This window comes from Pararge aegeria, chromosome 8 (assembly GCF_905163445.1).
Source record: "Pararge aegeria chromosome 8, ilParAegt1.1, whole genome shotgun sequence".
In the NCBI taxonomy this organism is placed as follows: Eukaryota; Metazoa; Arthropoda; class Insecta; order Lepidoptera; family Nymphalidae; genus Pararge; species Pararge aegeria.
The window spans coordinates 11923254-11948614 of record NC_053187.1 but is presented as its reverse complement, the minus strand read 5'-3'; the positions used below and the strand labels follow the sequence as shown (position 1 = coordinate 11948614).

The following is a 25361-nucleotide window of genomic DNA, read 5'->3' as shown; positions in this document are numbered from 1 at the left end:
ACCTACTAACAGTTTGTTAGGCAACCCAAATACATAAACAACATCAGACAACCATCAACATCCGGGAATCGAACCCACGACCTCGTGGTCCACAGTCTAATGCTTTTTACTATATATACCAACAAGTCAGTCACCATTACTAGTTACCTTAAGATAAAATAAAACAAGTTGTGGTATTCGCAATTATCACATGGATAATTATTTTATTTCTTTTGAAGTCCACATTCACAGTCCATTATGTGATAACCTTCATTAATGAACATCATAGGCATTATGTATATTGTCCAGATTAACAAATAACTGGAGGCATATTATATACAAAGGATTTATAGGTATTGTTATTATTTTTGCATTTATTTATAAGCACTATACAACTTTACATAATGTGATATTACAAGCGCTTTAGTATACAATATACTTTAATATAATACTATGATATATCTCGCTACCAAAAATATAGTAATCGCAATACAACGTGCATAACTAAGTAAATAAAAACTTACACAAAATAAATTGTGCTACCACTTCTCACGTAGTAGCAATCAGTAATCCATAAGATTAGTATACATAAGAGAGCGTTGTCTTACTTTTAACTCCTAAGAATTAATTCATAATAACAGGTATAATTTGCTTATAATTATAATATATACGCAGAAATTATATATTATCTTAGCATTTACTGGAAATTCATAAGACACACGTCAAAAGAAAATCACTATTCGACGCTTCCAAAGCCAATAGCTATCCCCAAGGATCATAATATAATGTCATTAATATTTCAATGTGACATAAAGAGCGTTAAGAGGGCACTAGCCACAAGCATCTCCATACCAAAGATATCGGCACATCATTTCACTATTAGCCAATTGTTCTAAATTCAAAACTAACAACGTTACAAATAAATAATAATACTTTTGCAACGGGCCTTAAATTTTGCTAAAATACGTACGAAAGCGGGACTTAAGCTTATGTAATGTATCAGTAATATTAATGGGTGAACGCAGGTGAAACCGCTAGGAACAGCTGCTATTTTATTCTTAATATTATATTTTTTATATGTGGTTTAGATTGAGGTGAAGGCAACGGTAAAATAAAGCTACATCTAGCTTAGTTTAGGTTAAAGAATAATTAATAGTGATTTATCTGTCGACAGCTTTTGTGTGGTGGAGTCCTTCGGCCAGGGCCACCTTAATAGCGAAGACGATGATGAAAGCCTTGTCCATTATGTTCGTTTCAGACAGAACGGAAAATGGCATTGGCTTTATTAAAATAGGACCGTATTACCACATTAATTATATGAGCTAAAGCAGTATGGAAACTAGACCGTTTGATAAAATAATTACCTACACTCCACCTGCCCTAGTTACACTACAGTAACGCGAGCGAGTCGGTAACCCCGACTTAAATACCCAATTTTCCCAAAGGTTTTATAGGAAAATACCTTGGGGTAAAGGCGTGCATCTGTGTGATTATGCTGTACCGCCTAAAGCTTCCCAAATCGAGCGACCGAACCGACTATTTCTTCCTTCATACAATTTTCTTCCTCAAATTATGTTAATACGGTTCTAATTTTAATGTAACTTGTAAATTGCTGGGACATTTGTCCATTCTGTCTGAACTGACCGATACAATAGATTCTATGTTTAAAAATCGACCACGACTTTCGATATTGTTGTTTTAGGTAACTTTATGCTGTTTAAACTCAAAATTCAGTACTTGATTTTATGGAAAGAGGCGTAAGAATAAAAACACTCCTCGAATGCGCCCTTATATTCTGTCAAGTTTTTCAACCCAATAATTGCCTATTTACGAGTGAGACCTTCCGGACTTAGAAATCTAGTGTCCTGTCAGTATTTTCTCAAAAACGAAAACAAATATTTGCAATTTGTTTGAATCCTTTTACTTTAATCCGTGTTGGCTATTTAGTAAACTTGGGCTATCAGACTTTTTGGTTGCCACCCAAATGACGTTGAGTAAACACAAAAAAAACGAATCTAAGCTGAAACTCTTACGCCAATTACTTGAAATGAAATAAGATAAGTGGCAATATATCATGTCACATTTTGAGGCATTGATTTAATATGTTACTATCTGTGTTGAGGTATCCCAAAACCCTGAAATTAAACAACCACTTTTGTGTGCCCACTTTAAAACTAAAATGTAATGGATAAATTTTATGTTATGCCACTTGAACCTTTTTATTCTATACATAATACACATATACATTATATATATTATTTAAAATAAAAAAATAAACTTCGTTTCTAAAACAATAGATGTCGGATCAAAGTTAATGGCACAAGAACGTTAATTAATTATTAGGTACGCTAACAATAATGAGGGTATTAATTGCCATATAATTAATAAGGTCTACCATGTAATAATAAAATCATTATTATGTATATAAGCATTCCATTTAAATATAGGTATTTCATAGAAAATCATTTTTTATCATAATCGGGATTTTTTTGTTTATAAATAATTATTATTTTTATTTTTATCACCTTTTTTAGAAACATTGAATATTTTTTCGATGAAGCTATTATACAAATGACTTAAAATTACATTATTGCTGGCAGTGTAAAGAAGTTAAACTGACTATTAAGATGTACAGAATTTAAATAATAAATAAGATCAGTTTATAGTACTATTAGCCCAATCGGACGGATGCCTAGATCGACAGGCTTAATAAGTTCCCGAAAGTAACCTTTTAATTCCCCCTCCTAATAAGGATCATAGTATGAACGACTGATTTTGCGCATTTCTCAAATCTGTCAAAAACAGCTGGTTAAATTGAAAATTCATGGAATGTCAGCAGTTTCTAATTTCTAAAATATATTGTTTTTTTTTAAATACTATACTGCACATTCAAGGTAAAACACAAAAAGGAGACACGTAAATATTGTATAATACGTAACTAAAAATAAATAATATATTGTGGTCTTATTGTTTGAGTTATGTCTCACAGACAACCGCGTCTATGAATGGATAAAGTTAGAGCATCAAACTAAACAAGAATTAATGAAATAACATACCTAAAATGCGAACTAATATACAACGTGTAACGGAATCACGAAATACTGGTGGTACAATAATTTCACCCTGTAAAAATATTGAATCAAAAGAAGCATATCTATCATACAAACTAATTCAAAAATTCTAAGTGTTTACTTTAACAAACCTGTTGTATATAAAAGACCGTGACACTAATAGTGACAGGAGTCTCTTGATTTTACTTTTTTCATATGATGTTAGGGCTATATCTGATTTATTTCAGTAAAAACTATGGCAATAGTTTATTCAAAAGCTATTAGCGTTTCAGTTTCACAGATAAGTTTCAAAGACAGTAAATAAAATACTTCTAAAGCCTTTAAAGTATTATTTCGGTTTTCATTTACACGTTGTATATAAGGCTTTAAAAAAAGGATAATAAGCCGATGGGCTATTACAGTATTATAATAATGAAAATCTTCTGCTCCCCAATTTTTTCCTAAGACCTGTGGACATAACTGAACTAAGTTATTAAAAAATACGCAATGACAACCATAACATCAGCTATTCATTTAAGGTAATGGGGTCACGGATTATAATCGCAACAGAAGAAAGTTTACGGTCCTAGGTAATATTTAAATAATAATTAATGTACACATGTTACACGTGTTTATGCAATTTCAAGTCCATTATAATGAATTAGTGAGGCTTGTCTTTTTTAGGTTAGTATTGATGAAAACTGAAAAATACGTTATTTGAAATTATAATCCTTTAGCTAAATCGGGTAGTTATTACTTTTTAGGATCGTGGCATGACAGGAATCGATTTTCAGTATGCAAAGTTGAGAAATAGCAATTTTTTTACATTTACAATTTTTGAATTTCTGATTTTATTAAAGTATTTTTTACTTACACTTACAGAAAATATCAGGAAAAATTTGAAATTTAATATTTTATAGAAATTACTAAGATAAACGTAATTCAAATATTTTTACATATTACTTTGTAATTTTAGTCTTGAGAAAACGAATCGTGTACAGCGGAAAGACCAACATATATTTTTTTCCCTGTGGAGAACTACTTTAATTATTAATAGTTTAAGTTATTTCAACCTCATTTAGGAGCACTTAGCAATTTTATGGTGGCCAACTGGTAACCCATTTCCAACAAGCCTTGTATAAGAGTATACTTTAATATATGGATATAGAACTCATTAAAAGCATAGCGATAAGTTTTCAAGAAACTTATGATTTAGATTACTGATTTTAGAAGTAAAAACAGTTCATAAGTGCGTTGTAAAAACCTTTTTCTTGATAAAATATGTTGTGTAACTACAATTCTTTCGCTATGCTATTAAGTCTTTTTACGTGGGCGACCCAATCCAGGAGATAGCTCTACTAACTAAAGGAAAATAGTTTAAACGAGAAACGTACATACAGTTACATCTTGCATAAAATATACAAACATCGTAATTAAAGAACGTCTCAATCAAAATAAATCAATCCTAAACTGTGAATACCATAAATTACTCAGTTGTTTTAATAAATATATGCTTTTTGTAGTATCGATATTTAGGCAATATATTTTTATAATGAATTTATTGTTATAAGATTGCTTAATACGATGAGTATTTCAAACTGGATTATACATTTTTAGTAAGAACTATTATTATTATTATAACCATTATACATTCTACTTTGTCCGTATTTAACTTTTGAATTTCTACTCATAGTAAAAGTATTGTCTAGCAACTTGATATTAAATATGCGATCGAGGCATTTTAAATAATTCTTCTAATTCTCTACTTTTAAACAGGTCTTTAAGAGTACAGTTTCGAAAACAATAAAAATACATGACATGGTGACATTTATAAAATATCACATTTTCGAAGAAACATAAAGCTAAGCGTAGTATATTATCTGTAATTTTTCTGCTAATATATTTAAGATTTATACTAGATAGTATTTTTGAGGCACCGATACAAAGCCTAGCCAATTCAAATTTTAAGTTAATCTACATTTTTAAATAAAAAAATATATATTCATTGAAATAAATGCATATTTGTGACAGTAGAAGTAATGGAATCATATTTTATTGTGACATAAAAATATCAATTTATGAGATAATAGTTAAACAAGAACAACAGCAACTGTTTTTGTTTTAAAAATTTGGTCTGAGTTTATATTACGTCATTATTTGTGGGTTAACTATAGAAGTATTTTACAGTAGGAGTTAATTTATTATTAGATATTTTAATTTTTAATTAATTCTCTTACGTGGAATCTATAAAAACATTCGAATTATACCTGCTGAAATGGCGAGTTAAGATACAAAAAAAAATTATGATCTTGGTAACAATATTATGATTAATTAATTGTATAACTAAAATCTCACATTAAAAAATTATATTTTGAGCTGCCTTTACACGACTACGATGGCTAAGTTATACATAATATTCTGATCTTATTAATATCGCCATGTGCAAAGGCTCTACATAATAGCCGCTTAAACTAATGAATTTAGCCGCAATTATTTTATGTGTATACTGTAATACTTGAACATTAACCTATTATTTTTGATAGCACAATATAATTTAGATCTAAACAAACTATTATTTATAGGTTTCGTATGGATAACAATAACTTTGGTTCTTTCAAAGTAAATTAAAAATATTATTTTCCGTATTTTTACGATATGGGCTCTCGATGAGAGTTATTACTATTTCATTTTGTTTCAAATATAAATGACACGATGACAATGATTAGCAATTATATTTATCGATACTGGTTATGTTTTATTTAAGCCTCTTAAGTGCAATGCGCAATACTTATATGTATAGAATTATTATTATACGCAGTCCCTTTTGAAACCAATTGGTTTATAGGTCATTCACGGCAAACTTATGGTGTGCAAGGGGGAACCTCACCCTAAGCTCGAGTGAGTGACAGAACGAACTTTTCAAAATATCGACGCGAAATTATATATCTTTCGACTCAAGAATATATAATATGGCTGACGACATACACTAAGACATGGTGCTGGATTCGGAAAAATATTAAAATGAAGTTTGACCAGTTTCATTAAGAATTTTTAGTCTTTTGCTAAAAAGTATGAGGACAGCTAATTGAGTTTCAAATTTTACTTTTCATAAAATATGACATATTTTTATATTTTTTTTAGTTACTCTCCCTTGCTTAGACCACTCCTGAAATAAATCCAGGCTGGGAAATATACATGAGAACACATACTATAAAAAAAAAAACAGATTATTGAATGACGATAACACTTACGTACGCATGACAAAATCAATTTATCTTACTAGGTGACAAAGTTACATCGCACTACAATAATATAATATGTTATAAATCTAATGAGACTTCTTAATGATGTATAGATCGCATACAATCGATGTATAGCAATGTTAATAAACTTATTAGACAAATCGATTTAGAAATGTGTGTATATGTTCTTGATTGCATAATAAACTAATCATGCCCATATTGAAATACAAAAGGAACTTCGTATTTACTTTTTTTCGTACATTAGTTGTTTCAACCGAAAAAATAAAATCTTACCAAAACAAAATCAAAAAAATATGGAAATTACAAATCATAGGTACGTTAAAAAAATAATATTCGACACTGATCTATTTAGATTAATTGTGGTATGCGTTTTAACAGTACAGGTCCGTAATTACCCCAAAACGGTATAATAATCTAATATTGTTGCCAATTTGCATAGCTGCCAGCATTAATCATCAGTCTATTTTAGATGCCAGTAGCTTAGAAAATACAGTTAACATAGAAATGCTTCTTTAAATACTTGCGGATTTTAATTTTAAAAGCCAAAAGACTTTGACCCAAAAAGGACACTGGGATAAAACTAGACACTAATGCAATAATGCAATAATCCATCAAGCATACTAGTTTTGTAATGTGTTTCTTGATAGACCTACAATTTTGATATTTATTCATTCGTCTCCTCATAATTTGATTAAGTGCGTACATTAAACGCACTTACGAACTAAATAGTGTGCTTAAAAGATAAAAAATAAAAGAATAACCTTAACTTAATACACATAAATTATATTAACTAATAGTAACAAACACGCAATCGTATCTCCATAACAACTTAGCACGGAACACATTGCACATACACTTTTGTAAAGCTCAAGTCTAAATATATTTAAAATCACATCTCATTAAATATCTTTGGATACAACCAAATAAAATTATTTATATAGCGTACAAAAATACAAAAAATATACAAGAATGTTAAATATAGTTCAATTATTTGTTGTAATTTACATAAAATGCCAGTTTATCAGACATTGGAAGTAGGTCACGCGTTAATTAAGTTTTCGAATAGTTCACGCGCAAGTATACCATCTTGTAGGCAAAACTCGAGGAAACCGATGCTCCGTAGTTTATCTAGGCAAGCATAGGTCAAATATCGAAACACAAAAAGTTTTTAAATGTTTTCTCTGTTCGTCTTACTTACTCAAATTAGGACAAACAAGGCAAATATGACGTCGCCGAGTTTCAATTCTGCGGTCCCGACTAAACATATTTCAGGTAACTCAGTCACTGTCGATCCGGTTAACGACCGATGTTAATAGATTTAATCCGAAATCTTCAGTTGGCAGATGAATTAAATAAACATCTACAAAGAAGAGTTGGAACTTCTAATTCCAATCTGGCATCTTAAGATTTTGGATAAGATTGAATATTAATTAGGAATAGTCAAAATCTTATTCAATAAAATCGAATATCGACCCTAAAATAAAAATTGTATGTACTCCTAGTATCACCTGAACAAACAAGATCACCGGCGCTTAAAACTTTTGCCTACAATATACATACAAATTAATAATAATTATATTAAGAAAAAGGGTTTTCGCCTCAAAATCTATTTGCACTAAAGGCTTGCATTTTATTGCTATAATGAAGAGAATTCGTAAAGTAGTCTAATAAACATTCGCTAGAAATTGTTGTTACAATAATTGAGATTCAATGGTCACAGCAGATCGTGGACATGAGATGTATCGAGGTTTGTGATGAGGGTTTTCATGAAGGTCATTTCTTTTCGCGCATTTTCTAGGATGACCCGAGGGTCCTGCGAGGTGCAACGTAGGCAATTCGGGGCGAAAACCATCGCTAGGTTTGCTGAATCCATTTTGGTTTGACTTACCACTTCGGGTGCGCTGAATTGTTGTAGAAAACTTATTAAATACGTAAGTACCTAAAAATAAAACAAAAATTCTTATAATCAATCGTCATTGGCAATTTATATACGCAATATGATGGCAGCGTGTCGCCAACCGATTTAGCGTTCAGCTACGATGCCACGTACAAACTGATTACCCCGCTACCACCTTAAATGCTTCATCACTTACCAAGTGAGATTGCAGTCAAGGGCTAACTTGCAGTGGAATAAATAAAAATAAAAATACATTTAGAGAACATTTATTGAAGATAAAATGATGCATCATTTGACGGCCTTTTGGCGCAGTTTGCAGCGGCCCTGCTTTCAGAGCCCAAGGCCGTGGGTTCGATTTCCACTACTGGAATATGTTTGTGTGGTGAGGATGAATGTTTTTCAGTGTCTGGGTGTTTGTATGTATATCTTAAGTATTTCTGTATATTATTTATAAAAATATTCATCAGTCATCTTAATAACAAAAGCAACGCTTACTTTGGGGTTAGATGGCGATGTGTGTATTGTCGTAGTATATTTATTTATTTAATATTATGTACGTAAAGGAACATTAGAAACATTTTGTTATCTCCCTGGCCGGTCTAGCATCTTATGTTCCATAACATGTAAGCTTTTTCTTTTATTTAGATTGAACTCATTCAAATGACGACATTTTAAAATTATAATAAACTATGGGCAAACTATTAAAGCAGAATTCCTAAAGCGTAAGAAACACTTACTAATCGGTTAAGCGACGGTAACCGCTGCAGTGCCCGCGTGCACGCCGCAAAGTCGCATCCGGCCGCGACGCATGCGCCGTAAAGGGCATCTGGTATTAACGGCTCGTATAACTCTCGGTACCACAATTTGAGGAGGCTTGCTGGCGCATGAGCATCTACAAGAAAACACAGTTAAATATAGATAGATAGCAGAAAAAAGGCAATACTTAATAAATTTCGTAATTTCTAGTCCACCTTATTAAATACTTGGTTGAATAAAACAAAGATCGGTGAACTTTGCTATGAAAGCATTAATATTTCGTAGAACCCTATTGATTAAGCACCTCTACGTAGTTCCATCTGTCTAGACAGTAAAGAATACTCGATTCAATGACATACATTATAGTTGTTAGTGACGTTCTCTGATTTTAGTTGAAATTATAGGTATAACATTATAATTATATAATATTATTATGTCAAAGTTTACGCTGTAAGTAAATTGTATTTTATTTTATTTATATATGAATGCCTACCTATTGACAAAATACTTACACCTTTATAGCAGTATTTTCTATTCGTCATCAAAGCCATAAACATTCAAGGATCAATATAATCGATTCGATAATCGTTATGAATTATTGAATGAATGAACACATACGCTTTCATTGTACACGACATAAAAATACAGGATATAATAACTAATTTACACGATGTAAACAATTAGGCGGCCGTTATATACGTTGTTTGAAAAAATATGATTAGAAATTAGTTAACATAGACACAACAGACCTGTTAACATAGAAGCGTCGGGTAGTTCCCAATTGTCGATCTTGGCCTTGAGCGCGTTGACCTCATCCACGTCAGCGGAAACGCGGAAGATGCCCTCAGTCTCGCGGCCGTTTAGCGCCAAAACTTGCTGGGAAAGTGCGGTCTGCACCCAGGGCAGTTGCCGTGCCGGAAAACGTTCGCGCTGTAGTGCCATCACTTCAGACAGCGTGTTACCGAACATCGATTGACGGAATATTTGGATCTGTGTAACAAATAACTTTAATTGATCATCGGAGATCGGTTAGCGGAATGCATTTGTCGAAATGAAGATCCAATCATCACTATGTAATGTATGTATTGTTTCGAAATCTCATAGATGCAGTAAGTAAATTCATATAGATTACTGAATCACTTTCAGCCAAGTTTTTCTCTCCTTTTAAGCTAACTCCACTCCCCATTTTATTTGATTCCCAGCTTCGCCTAGGTCTTCCGAGAACCGAGTGGTCTCGGAAATCAATAATTACTAAGAATAGCAGACCTGGATAAGGGATACTTACTGTACATATCAACATCAGCTTTTCTTAGCAAATTTTCATGATCCAACAGGATTTCCTATCAATTGAAAAGGCAAATGACGTTGATAATACTTTTAAACTTAACCCAGTAGTTAATCGTGCTAATGAGCAATATTATCAACTGTTTATGCAGTCTTTGTTAAAATCAACGAAATTTGACCTTCAAACTTAAAGGAAAACCATTTTGGAAAAAGATAGTTCGCAAACGTTACAAAGCCACTATACCGTGAACAAGCAAATGGTACTTATAAGTATAAAATTGTATTTAATAGAATACTCACTCGAGCTTGATCAATATCTTCAGTACTAGGTTTACGGGGTGGCCTTTTCCCACCGAATCCTATTCTTTCCAGTCGTTTACATGCTACGCTCGCATAATGCGATACTTGAACATGAATTGGCCATTTTCCAACCTGAAAGTAATAAGTAATTCAAGTTGGACAATATGCGTATGTACAGCACGCCCTATCTAAGTTAAAAAAGTCAAGAGTTATTTTAGGAAATCAAAACAGGTGAAATTTGTAGTATCGGAAAATTTTATTATGCCACAGTTCGCCTGAGTAAGTATCAAGAAGAAAAAAAAACTTTCCTTGTATGTAAACTTTAATGTATGGAATAAATTTCGATAGACAATATCCGAATCGGCTATCATTCAACAGGATTATTATTGTTATCTGTTCGAGGAAATTCAGTTTTTTCATGGCAAATCGATTCCAAGCCCAAAAAAGTAGAGTAAACGGAGAAAGTCAAACCTGGTGTACCCTACATTTTTGCAATCTTCATATTACTTACTTATTTGTATTTCTTTATATACCTCGGGGAAGCAATCCGCAAAGGCAGGGTCCCGGTGACGATTGACGTAATTCGTCAAAGCCGGCTGGAATGCAGGCGACGGAGGAACAAAGGCAAGGCACACTGCTAGTAACTCCCACCCTCGAAGAAGAGAATCTCTCAAAGGATTTTCCGTTGTTTGTCTACATAACTGAACATACAGCTCATCTCGTAATCTGTGAAAATGTATTACGGCATTGAGGATCTATACGGTTTATACCGTATATGGCTCAGCCCTAATCCGATGCATACATCAGAAGTGGGATCCCCACTTCTCTTCTGATGTAAGTATCAGACCGAATTGTACTTACTTCTCATTAGTAAAAGTAGCGTGCAAAATATCTTGGGCGACGGAATTGAGAGTCATTCCCGGCCGCGCTTTGCGGTCGCCCATGTAGATCTGTACCAGACGGAACAGATCTATGGTCGCCTTCTTGTGTGACTTGTCCCAGTCTGCGCCAACCATTGGTGCACTTATAGATGACGAGGTCCACGAAAGCATATCTCTAACCGATGCCTGTTAAAAACAACACATATCAAGACAGCTAGCAGGTGTGATTTAAGCTAAGTATTTATAAGGTCAGAAATTTTTAAACGCGAGAAGCTGTTTAAAAAGCTGCTTTAACAATAGACGATGTGTTTCACAAACATCACCAAAGTTGATCGAATCATGGTTATCATTCATACAGTAAAAGGATAAAATATTATGTGTAATTGCCTTGTTAATCAAATACTCAGAATGTAGAGAACACGATGATAAAAATTCTGAGATTTTCATGATAAAAATGTCAATTGTAAATTCCAAAGCAATATGATGGGAAGCAATTGTCGAAAAATATATACATAAGTATGTGTATATGAGTGTTTTAAAAACTCATTAAAACACCCTTTTTAACCAAAATGGGTGGCAATAAATTGTTTTTTCGACAGAGACTTCTTTTCTCCTTTTATCGTATGTATTACGGCAATTTATGAACACTTCGGAAAACGTCTACATTTATTATCATTAGCAGAAATACGATGGTGCGTGATCATCGCCCACACTTAACACAGTCTAGAAATAACAGTTATTAGTAAATAGAAAATTGCTGGTACGATTCATACCGAAAGTAGACGATTTACATCAGTTTTTCAATAATATAGCAATATTCGGTAAAGCAATAAAATGCGCACCAGAAGCGGATGCCTGGGTGTTGACTACACAACATTACATTAGACATAATGAAATATGAACCGTGATCTATAAACAAATAATCCATTGAATTAAATGCGGTCATTTTCTATTAAACTCGCTAGGTATGCTAGTCATAGCACGTACATAATCAATTGTAATCACGAGCTTCGTAAATATACCGTGCTTCAGTGCAGAATTATGTCTAACATAACCTCACCTTTCTCCTAAAAATGCCTTTATTGAAGTTCAGGTTGTCTTTAGCGAATATCTCGATGTCCTGTTCGGGCGGCGGGTGCGGGGTATGCGGGTGCAAATGTGGCGGGTGCGAGCGTACGGGACTGTACAGGGCACCCTCCGGCCTCGCGCCGCTTGCCTCACCCGTTGCTGCCGTGCCTCCGCCTAGAGATGACGTCTGGACCAAAAATGGTAATATTCAATGCTGGTCATTAGTTTCTAGCCCGACCCATGGACCCGCGCGGAGGGTATTAGCTCTTAATCTCTGTTTAACGCGTGAGAAGGCCTATGCACACATTTGTGATAAGACGCTTCATCCATCGAGCACAATGATTGCTTTTAATAAAGCGATGGAGCTAGAGCTTATATTTAGACTAACAAGCGGAGTTTTATGATATTTGGTTCAACTATAGAAGTTAAGTTTTACAAAAAAAAAGAAAAAAAGGGACAGGTTTTTTTTTCGTTAAGTAATTTGCCAATATGCCTACTACTATACTAGTGAGTAGTTCCTTTTATACTTTACTAGAAATAAAATAATGAAACGATCACGTGACAACGTTAAAGTTTTATTATTATATCGCAAAAATATTAATTGGACAATCGTTTTATGTTACGGCCATTGTATACAAATATGTATAAGATTTTTATGAAATTACAGACCGATCGCCTATTACATATTCCTGTGGGATGTCGCTTATTCTTATCTGATATTATTGACTAACTTAATCTTGCCCGATGATAAATCAGGCAAGAAAAAGTTGGAACAAAACGGATATTTTTTAATAAAGGAAACAATTACACTCAAATAGAATAGTTTAAATTAAAAAAAACGGTTGTATTAGTATAAGTGTGTGTAAGTTAACCCAATAAATAAAATTAAAAAAATAAAATAATTAATAATCCTGTGGCAGGCAACTAACCCTATGTATACCAGGCGATGGTTGGCGATCGCGCTCAAATCCGACAAACGTATTATAATACGAAACTCCATGGTTCATATATTCCACGTCGGACGGCCTCTGCGCGTACGTATGCGGTAAATACACGCCGGAGCCGTCGTCGTCGTCTGGTGTCCGGGCACCACCGTCCGACGATTCATTGTCCGGTTCGTGACCTGACAACGAACGGGACTCAGAACCGGAACGCGACCGGGACGTGGCTGATTCACCGTCTGATTCAGATCCGGCACCGTATCGCCCCCGACCTAAAAGAAGTATAAAATTATACATTACTAATGGTAATTAAACAGTTCTCCTAGCTTCCTATATAGTATCTTATAGTATCCATTTGTCTTTTTACGACCTCCCTTTCAGTGTTGAGCGTTGTGGTCTTATTAGTGGGTGGTCCAGAGTCAATTTGATAATTTATAATCTACAAATTTACGGTACGATGTCCCGTTGAAACCGATTAGGGTTTTGGGTTTAATATAACTTATATACCCCTGTCTGTGTGACTGCATCAGCTGTCACTCACCAGCAGGTGAGAATCACAATAACATCAAATCGCAAAGTCACATATGAGGGTAGGAGTAACTAATTTTGAGGTCGGACTGAAATTTGTTCTTGGAGATGTTGAGGCATGGTAGTTAACATAATTCCTAACAACAACATCTGCCACAGAAACTTATGATTTCCAACCAACATAGATCGTGCGCATCGACTAAAGTCTTTGTCGTTATTTGTTCCTGCTGCCTCTTCCAGTGTGTTTTTTTTTATGCAGTTATATTAAACTGGACGAGCTCTGTCGCAAAAAGCTTTACTACTACCAAAATATAAGATTGTGGTGCATAATTTGTTATAACAATAGGGAAAAAAAAGTGTTTATGTCAATAGTATACTCACTGGACAACTTAGCCTGCTGTATAATATAGTCTTGCAGCGGTAGTAAATGCTGCATTCCACGCAGATCCCAGTTGCAGTACAGCGGCGAACCACCCCCATCCTCCTCTTCCTCTTCGCCGTCCTGCAGCTGTTCGTCTTCCACAGGCCTTTTGTGCCCTAGCGATTAAAATACTAGATTGTTCAACAAGGCGTTAAAGCAATGTTTTATGTTACTGACACCGGGATAATTCTCAAGGGACTCCAGTACAACATTACTAACCCAATAAGCCTACAGGATGTAATAAGGCATTGTAGAGCGAATGGTGTGAAAATACTATTTGCCCACGTGTATGATTCGCTTGTAATGTAGCGGATTCAACAAAAAGAAAACGGTCCATATTGGAAAGACCGTTTGTATAGTATATCAAAAATAGCAGAAAAATAGTGAGATTACATTAGAAATAAAACTATTTAGTATATTATTATAATTAAGTCGCACAAGTTATATAAAAACGCAACACTATCATTTTTTTAATATGACCAATTACAGTTGACAAAAACGACGAAAAGAAAGAAAGTCAAAAACAACGCGTAAGCCGCCTTCTTATTACAAACAATGTAGGTAATGAATGTGCAAACATATAAGGAAAAAGTCATTTATTTGAACAGTAAAGAAATGTTCATATTTGTATTCTAATTTAATATATGCGCTGTACAAGGACCCCTCCCAGACTCCATATAAATCTGGATGGACTGTCTTCTTTAACAGACTTTGAAATCTGCCTTTGTTCTTTCATACTGATAACATTTAGGCCGGCGCTCTTTGCGAGATGCGAAATAGGTAAAATATAAAAATTTTATATCAGTATAGACAATATATCTGTTCACAAAGTTTGATTCCTAACTACATAATCCTGTTAAAAAATTAAACATTTGCATTTTAAATAAATCACTTACTTCTCGATTTCGTACGATCTCGTGGAGCTGTAGTCCTTTCAAGGCGTTGATTGTGCTTCTGTACATTGGGCTCGGTTAGAGCTGGTTCCAAGTTAACGCATTTTAACTTGTAGTTCACTAGTTAAAAAACATAACTGAGATAAGACAATGTTTAAGGCCAAAAGTAATAAGGGTAAACAAAAGAACACAGTTTCATCGTTACTTTATGTAAACTCATGATATATCCGATTATTAAAATATTAGTATTTCTACTCTTGGGTAGAAATACACACCATTGTGCAAAAATTTTAGTTGGGAGTAATTGACCGAAGAAGCTATACCGATATGAATGTGCAAAAATATAAGGAAAAAAAAGTGTGACTGACTTTGTTCTTCGGCGTTCGAAGTTCGGCGCACTTTGCGAGATGCAAAAGAGATAAAGTATAAAAATTTAATATTTTCCAGTTTCCGAAGAAGCTATGATGTCAAGGTACATCGTAGTTTATTCGGAAACTGGCATTCAATTACTGCCAACTAATATTTTCGCTCAATGATTCAATATAACTAGATTATTTAAATCAATATAAACAATTACAGAATCGCACAATCTTGCTTGGTCATGCAGGAGTTGGTTCTCCGGAAGACCTTAGTGCATGTACAATACCATGAACAAATTTCGCCTCAAGCAGCCTTTTAAGCTAAAAACTATAACTGCATAACAGCTCGAGACTTACTTAAGTCGAGCTAAAAAGATCGCCGGTACTGTGCCTTGATATAGATAGAAGAACGAATTAAAACAAAACAAACCAGCGGCAACGTTGTCTTGATCGTTTGCGGAAGAGAGCCTCATGAAGTTGTGCTGAGGGTCGTGCGGAGGCGTACGGTGTTTACTGCTGCTGCCAGACGACACCGACGTCTTGCTTGAAGTGTACCGTTCCGGCTCAGCCTGTTGACGTCTTTGAAGAAATAACACAAAATTCAGAGAAAATATTTTTCCTACATGTCTAACTGAAGGTACCGCCAAACGTTCGTCTGTCGAGTCTCCTGTCAAGGGTTATATTAAGTGACTTGTCTAGCTTTCTGTCGAATTTTTATTCCTATAATCTTATGTCTATCTAGGGCCCGTTTATCGTCCTGTGTCGATCGTCTTATCTAGTGTCCTGAAGAGCGATGACTGATAGTGCCGTCTAACGTTGTGTCGATTGTCATAGCGAGTTTCCTATCAAGTGTTACATCAAGTGACTTGTCTAGCTTTCTGTCGAGTTTGCTTCCTACAACCTTATGTCTATCTAGGGCCCGTTTATCGTCCTGCTGTCGATCGTCTCATCTAGTGTCCTGAAGAGTGATGACTGATGGTACCGTCTAACGTTGTGAATAGTGTCATAACGAATTTCCTGTCAAGTGTTATATACATGTCTAGCTTCAAGTTGAATGTTGTTCCCATAAAGTTATATTCTATCTAGTGGCCCTTTGATTGACCTGTATAGTATCCTACAGAGTTTGTTGTTGACAGTCTTATCAGTGTCCTGAAGTATTGCCCTATCCAGTGTCCTGAAGAGTGTACTGCCAAGTGTGCTGATGAGTCCTATTGAATCCCCTGCCGTACGAATCTAGTAACCAATAAAATATTCAGTTTAGTGTCTAATCCATGCATAGAAGTCGAGGCGTGTCTCGTTTGTTAGTCGCGTCGCTATTCTACTTGTAAGTAATTACCTAGTGAATTCCCTAGGTGGATGCCAACTGGAAGCATTATGTCGCAGATCCAGACTCGTTTGTCGGAAAGGCTTATCTACGCTGTAGACTGCCTGCTTTTCCGGATACCGCTCCATTCGTTCCAACTCCGCTAGCCGCTCCTTATCTAGATGCCTATAAACAAGACTTTTCAAGCATCTCAGTTGAAAGTAACACCAAAAAGCACGGATGGAAGCCGACCGAGAATAGTACTTTTATGAATCTTCTCAACACAAAATGACCTACTCCAGCCCAGGCGACGGGTGGGTTATTCTACGTGACATCATGTTTCGTATAGTTTTAGTCCCGTAAAGGACTTAAATCCAGGCCGTTAAATAAATATAAATATTATTTAAATACAAAAATTCTGGTCCTTTAAACAGAGACCTGTTCTGTGCGTTACAATGCTTTACAACGCTTAAACAATAACTGAACTTGTACACTGCTAATAAAAAAAGGAGAAGCACTTAATGAGGAATGTCTTCTTGTTTAGATGCTGACCTGTCTGAGAATCTCTCTCGTGCGTTCCGTGAAAGGTGATGCGGTCGCTCCAGTGAATGCAACGCACGTGCTCCTTCCGCCGCCAAAGATATCGATGACACCAGGGAAGGTCTTACTGCATTCGCCTACACACAAATGCATATGTAATATTAGACCTAGTTCTCATGCGATCGATACGATTTGTATGTAGTATTATCATGGAAGTACCAACGAAGAAAATTTGTATGATAAAGACTAAGCGATAACCAGGACTAATAGAACCAGGAAGCGGGCAGTAAATAGATAAGAAGCTATCGGATTGGCAGGTGAATTCTAGAAAGATCCGTCAGGAAACTACGACATCAGTTTTATGCCGATGACGTAGAAGAAACCAGAGGCGAAATTATATATTCCCAAATTGCCTCTTCCGGTGATCCAAGCTGGGGCCTCCCATTTATAGGGAGCGACCTACTTTTTTAACAGATAACAGACCACAAAAAACTGCATGATTCGATTGGAACTTTTGTAACTTGATGATTGAACATGATTTGACTGATTTTATTAGAGCGTACCTGTAAAAAAGGAGTTGGTAGCGGCTTTTGTAATGGACTGCTCGGGCTTTGTGGCGATGCCGAATCGCAAGAAGAACCTCCGGCCGACTGTTGTTTTAACTGTGAAAAACAAATATTCAATGTTTAATTTCGCACCTAACATTTTCATTTTGATAAGATTTTCGTACTACGAAACGAAATCAAGGAACCTTCATAGATTCAACTAGTCTGGTGTCTGTCATTTTATTCAAATCAATTAAAACTGTAGAGGACTAATTTTCTTCAACTTTTTTTTTATTTAGTTATAATAGCACAAAGCAAATCTGTAGAAATAAATATCATGTACCGATTATCTTTTAGCCGCAGAGAAAGACGGACGCACAGACAAACAGACAGTAGAGAATAGAAATAGGGTATGGTCCTTCGTAAGGTAAACTAAATGTTAATCTCTCGTATGTGTATCCGCAAAAGTCGATGTCGTTGATGGATTGACTTGAAATTTATACACAATGGTATATAATTATTATTTTATACACTTTTTATCCCAGTTGCCACGTGGTTATTCTAATCTTCTGACTTTCGCTAGTATACTTTTATAGTACCTATACAAGATTAAAATACCTATTGTGAAAAGAAATAGTTGGTTAAGATGAGCAACTTCTTTTCTAACTTCCCTTAGATTTGGTGCACCGTTTTGATAAATAAATAAGCGGATCCCTACCTCATGTATTCTGAGACAGACTCAGATCAGTTTTGTTTCTAGTGTACTTTCCTCATTGAAACAATCATTCATATAAATATTATACCTTACGTCTCGTTAAAGGCGTACTTTCGACGGACTTGAAATACTTTTCGTGCATCGAATCATCCGAGGCGTCCTTTCTAGGTGATATGAAACTACCACTGCGATTTAGACCTGCAATGAAACAATAATGAACTCAAACAGACATTCATAGTTTTATTTGAAGTTACAAGCAAAAGCTTTCTTAAAAAAATAAGATAAAAAACTAATCTCTAGAAGTAACTTGTATCAAGGCAATTTACTTTACTAATGCGGGAGAACACATTTACAATACCCCATAAGACACACGTTAAACCGTTAGTAAAAACAACTCGTAGTATTTTATGAGACGAGAAACACACCATAAACACCCAACCAGATTTCAATTTACACACAAAACGTGACGTGTCGGGTGGGGTGTTGCAAATGTCCGTTCATCAGTGTCGTTTAGTACCGGAATGTGGAGACCACTTTTCAGTTTCAATAACGGGCGCGGGCTGTGCGGAACTGCGTTTCCGCAGCTGAGGTGTGCACGCGGCCGCACCGCAAGTCGATGCGTTCAGCTCCTAATAATTTATGTCATCAATTTTAGCTTATCACGGAATTCGCTAACATGGTTCTATTAGTAGGATCAGATGTCTGTCTAAGCAGCTAATCGAAAGATCCACTTAAATTAAAGAAAAGTTTTATATAATATATAAAACCTTTATAATTTATAATCCAGTTCACCTCTCTGGAATAAAGTCCATATATGACTGTTAGTTTCTTTTTTTACTACGTATTAACCGTCAACTGCAATCTTACTAGATGGTAAGTTATGATGCAGTCTAGGATAGCGACGGGCTAACCTTTTGGGAGTATAGCAGTTATATTAAATCCTAATCGGTTTCTACGCGACATAGACCCGAAACGATAAATCGTTTAGCGGCACGTATTTGTCAATAGAGTAACTAGCCACGACCGAAGACTTGCACCAGACAAAGCGTTGTCGGTAGTGCTAATAACGATTTTTTCTTTACATCATACTATGTAAGTTAGGGTTGTTATTAAAATCTAAAATTGCCATCCTTAAGATAGAATAGCACGAGGTCATGGCCTCATATATTTCTAGCTATCGAGCCAAGCATCTACCAAATAATATTCAGAATATTGTTGGTGGTATTAATGCTTGGTTAAAGAAAAAGAATTTGGATGGAATGGGTGGAAATGGGAAAATTTTGCATGGAAACATTATGAAAAACAATCTTGCTTGGCGTTTCCTGCTTGGTATAATTTACCTGCTTACGTCGCTGTTGTGCGCTGCTAATGCTGCTATCAGATGAGCGGCCTGAGTCAGTGTGACGGCATAACGCCATCGTACCGTCCTCGCTCAGCCGCCCACGCCTTCCCTCGCCGCTATTCCTACAATCACCACCACTAAATACTGTTCATTGGAGGTCTTTTCAAACAATAGACTTAAACTTTGACGGGCGACTGGCGCAGTGGGCAGCGACCCTGCTTTCTGAGTCCAAGGCCGTGGGTTCGATTCCCACAACTGGAAAATGTTTGTGTGATGAACATGAATGTTTTTCAGTGTCTGGGTGTTTATCTGTATATTATAAGTATTTATGTACATTATTCATAAAAATATTCATCAGTCATCTTAATACCCATAACACAAGCTATGCTTTCTTTGGGGCTAGATGGCGATGTGTGTACTGTATTGTCGTAGTATATTTATTTATTTATATAAAAAAAAACTGACCGAACTGACGTCTATCGAAATGTATATAACCTGGATTGTATATAAATATAGAAGATTTCATCGTCGTCAACCCATTTACAGCCATTTACCCCTTTTCAGCATTACAGGCCACGAGTATGCTCTCAGATTGAGAATTGTTTAGGCTCTGGGCCACCAAGCTGGTCAAGTGCGGATAGGTAGACTTCACAAGCCCTTAAGAACGTAATGGAAAACTATCAGGCATGCTGGTTTTCTTACGATGTTTCCCTTTACCTTTATAGCAAAAGATTAATAAATTGCTTAAATTAATAAAGCACACCACTCCCGAAAAGTCCCGCCGAAAGGGATGCCGAAGCCTTACCCACCTAGGTTTATTGTAATGCAAAATAATAATCATGCCACAAATACCGAATATCAATCCGAGGCGCCCAATATTCGGCAAAAATTTCGTGCGTTTTCCTGTTTGCCTATAGTACTTAGAAAATGTGTAAAGGCGGTACGTGAGGTATCAACGCCGCATTTGAGAATAAATCGTGGTATTTTTAACGTCAAATTGATATTGTTCAGAACTGTTCTAGCTCAATATAGGTAATATTTTTTAGTAATTAACTATATATATATATAAATGACTAAAAATATTACCAACATAAATTTCTTCATTTATGTTACTCCTCCCGCTTGCAGTGTATAGTGAATAGGAATTGAGGCTATTTTTTGAAGTAGTTATGCAATTAATGAGGATACCAAAAGAAATTTGGTTTCATTCCTAGCAATTTACCGATTGATTTTAGATTTTCAAATATTAATTTGTGATGAAATAAACTAACATCTTACTTCTTAGGTACTTATTTTTACGCTTATTTCTCGTGAATTTGTATGTAACGTTCGGATGAATACCGAATATCAAAAGAAGTTACCCAATATGATGATACAGAGTAGTAAATAAACAGTGCTGTTGTGTACTTTAATTAGATATAAAGTTATATATTTTCAGGCATGTTTTTACTTAAGAATTGGGTTAATCCCTAATCCTGGGATAATATTATTTCCTAATGAGTTTAAAAAATTCTAAATAGAAATGAAGTGATTATCCTTTGATTAATGAACAAACTGACTATAAAGGTAATGATGTGTTACTCACCTGTGATGATAATGACCCCTCCTTGAACGCACAGGACTAGTTTGTGTGATGGTAACATTCTTAGTGTTGTTTGGTGAAAGTTTACTGACACTTGCTGTGGTGGTATTACCGTTACTACTAATCGGTTCGAGTAGTGGCACCTACGATAAAAAAATATTATTATTTAAAAATAAACCTAAACCACTTTAACCAAACTATTGATCATAGCATTAATACATAAAATATCACTTTTTGATAGAATGTTATGTAACAATGCAGATGTCTGATGTAATTTGAGAAGGGTATTATATATCTTAATAGTATACAAGAGTTATGTACCAAACTATGAACTAATGTCACATCAGGGGTGTGATCAAATGTTGGTCTTGTACACCAAACAATATTTTAATATATTACTACAGATTAAGAAAGCAATCACCAATGCAAAATTCCTAGAACATAAAAGATATTAAATGAAAAGAGCAGGGATACAGTTGTCTAGAGTCTAGATTGAGCAATTTGGCTGCAGTGCTGGGTGGTGCTAAGCAAAGAAAAGAACCCATACTATGGGTGCTAGTACCTCACCCTGCTACAATCTCACATCGCTCCTTAGACCCTGTTGGCATTTACCACAGCATCTAAGGCATCATGTCTTTTTTATACTGTGTTCTTAGTGAGAAGACATTTTACAATAAATTAGCAACTATTACAAAAAAAATAACCTTTTCCTAAAATAGAAATAAATAGAACTTAAAAGGTGATTATGTTAAAAAATGAAATAAGGTCACACTGGAAACAACACAACCACAGATTATTTATATTTGAGGTAAATTTCACCAAGATGTAGTAAAACTAAACTACCATATAAATTGCAGTGGATTATTGTAATCCACATAAGTTCCACTGCATTGCAGTTTTGTCCATTACAGTCTGATCTAATTCAGTTTTAATATTTGATTTGAATTACCTGCGGTGCTGCTTGATTAGTTTGTGTGGATGTTTCTCGCCTCTTTTGTGGATCTGTGTTTTGTTTTAAAGTCTGTAATTTGGCCAATGGGATGATATCACAATCTGTAGGCCTGTGCCACACAGTTGTCTGAAAATGAATGAAGGAAAATTAAAAAAAAAAAAAAAGCACATCAAGACTCCAGTGACAGTGGTGCTAATTAAAGTTCTTTCTTTTCCTTCTAAGCAATATTGTTCAATTAAGTTTCGTTTAGGACTGTGGCAACTGATTTTGTAGGTAGCAACTTGTGTTCAGCAAGACCATGAGATGTACCAGACAATACCAGTGCAAGGTTGACGCTTCAGCACCTTGGATTACTAAGCAAAACTAAACTAGAACCATTACATATATTACATTTAAAATACCTGAGTAGATGCATTGTAGTAATAAAACCTATGTGTGTTGATATCAAACAACTCCCACCATTGGGATGAATCTGTGCGCTTTACTTTTACACCCTGCAACAAACAATGCATTCAAAGGATTTCCCTTTAATTCAAAAATGAAGCTGTCAATTATTCTTATTATTTAGTTCATTTGGCATCATCATATTAAAAGAATCCCAACCAACTACAGTGCTCGAGTCTCCTCCCACAATGAGAAGGTTTAATCCACCACACCAGTGGTCCAGTGGACTCTACACACCTTTGAAAATATTATGGATAACTCTCAGGTGTGCAGGCTCCATCACAATGTTTTGCATCACCGTTGAAGTCAGTGATATTTTATTTGCTTAAAATGTAAATATCTTAGAAAAGTTACAGGTACATGCTGGGATTCAAACTCTGCCCCCTGAAAGTGAAGCTGAAGTCCTAACCACTGGACAATCACCACTCAGTGTTAGGTAGGCATAAGATATAACAATTTTACATACTATGGTGCTTATTCTTTTATACACAATTCTCTAAATTAGAAACTAAATTCAAAGGTCTAAAAATGGTGCTACCAGTTTCCCCAAAGAGCATAGTAAAATAGGAAAACAAATACTTTGAAGACCAAAAATTATTTGAGGTTAGCAACTGAATACAACTATTACAATCAATTTGTTTGTTTAATGTTTTAAAAAGCTTTAATACACTTAGCTTGAAATGCATATTCAAATCTTTGCACTGTAGCTTGATACAAGCAATTTTTTAAATAAAAGTCATAAGTGCCAATTCTCTTGTGCTATTTTAACTCCCTGTAGAATTGTGAAAGGGATACCTACCTACTTTAAGCCCTATCAATTTAGTTTAGATTAATTGTGTACAACAAAATAATTGTCACCAATATTATTCATTTTTATTAATTAATTACTGAAGCTAGCTGAATTATGGAACGAGAATTAACAAAATTGTCGTGGGTGACTTGATAAATTGAGATTTTTAATGCGTATTTTTCGTTTTTTTCAATGGACAATTCTCATTATGAGAACGAAAATTTATTAGGTCGGTTTAAAAACATGAGTACCTTTGGGCAAACCTGAAGAGTACTAATACAGGTATTAAACTATAACGTTTAACTGGGTAATAGTTGCAAATCCATAAAACAGTAAAGTAATGAAAAGTAAAATGTTACCTCAGGAGGATCCCAAACACATTCGCCAGTTGTTAGGTTAGCATACATATGTTCCTTTGTCTTAGGTTCTATTATCTCCACCCATTCCACCCTGGAATAAAACATCGCCACTTTTTATAGTAAATCACAGCTTTACTACCGCACTATACCAAACGAATTCAGGGCGTGACATTAGTGATTTCCGCGTACTTTATTGATTTTGCAACTTTCGAACAATTTTAGGAAACGATTTGACATCGGCATTTAAATAACTCCCCCTGAACGAATGAGAATTACCTTTCGGACGACATTTTGAGAAAATATAGATATATTTTCTCTACTTCACATGAGTTTATAATCCATTTTTAAATAAAAATCGAACGAGTTTTATAAGAAATCATCCATGTTGAGTGTTTACTTCAGCCTCATAGGTCACAGATTAAAAAAACCGTAGTAAAATATTACTATTTGGCATAAAGTATTTGAAGGTTGGTAAAGTGAAAGAACAGACTATAATTATTATTACATTAAACTTATAGCCAAAGAGCTAGTGAAAAAAGACGTCGTTGTAATCATTATTATAAGTATAGATTATTCATTTGTCTTTATTGCATTTGAATTGAGTTGCTTATCGGTGATAAATAATAGACGTTTACTGCTATCCACAATCAAATTACTATCTTAATTAAATGCCTAAAAATATCAGATTATACATTTTATGTCTTTGAGATGAAAAAAATAACGATACTAAACTAATAATGAAATCAAGGAACTCTTTTTATAAGTATTTTCTAAATACAAATCTCTATACTGAACCAAAATGGCATTTGCGTGCCATACTTTTCCAGAGGATGCAGTGTAAAATGGACGGCACTATTTTTAAACCTGTCAATTTGAATTTAGTTTAGAATTTTGCTAAACCGAATCGACACCATTGCTACATGTCATAATAATTAAGAAAACACCTAAAAATATGAGTTATACATCTTCTTCTAAATACCCTTTTCTTTTCTCTTTATGAAAGTAGCTTTTTCACCTGAGTTGTAAACCAATAAAAATTGACAATTTGTTCTCTTTCCTTTTCTTTCAGTAACTGTTTCTAAAAATTTAATTATGTTTGTATCCTCATTAGCTTTATTCCAGATAATCTAAAAATATGAAATGTGTTTTAATCATTCAAACCTCAGTTG

General features: G+C 34.6%; 1 protein-coding gene across 2 annotated transcripts; it reads right to left on the bottom strand.

The window, feature by feature from the left end:
• Positions 1–3408: 3408 nt before the first annotated feature.
• Positions 3409–24592, bottom strand: LOC120625705 (rho GTPase-activating protein 39). 2 transcript variants are annotated; one of them, XM_039892849.1, is made up of 22 exons: positions 24469–24592; positions 24193–24283; positions 23001–23093; positions 22597–22725; positions 21651–21790; positions 20064–20202; positions 19241–19352; positions 18812–18921; positions 18027–18125; positions 17476–17600; positions 16957–17109; positions 16051–16199; positions 15265–15381; positions 14329–14484; positions 13408–13691; positions 12471–12665; positions 11391–11596; positions 11063–11255; positions 10530–10661; positions 9695–9935; positions 8927–9081; positions 3409–8231 (listed from the first exon to the last, which is right to left on the bottom strand). In XM_039892849.1, the coding sequence occupies exons 1-22, from the start codon at positions 24480–24482 to the stop codon at positions 8007–8009; spliced, it is 3258 nt and encodes a 1085-aa protein (XP_039748783.1). In that variant the 5' UTR covers positions 24483–24592; the 3' UTR covers positions 3409–8006. The 2 variants fall into 2 exon arrangements, with proteins under 2 accessions (XP_039748783.1, XP_039748784.1); XM_039892850.1 differs by having other exon boundaries at positions 20064–20187.
• Between the last annotated feature and the right edge of the window lie 769 nt (positions 24593–25361).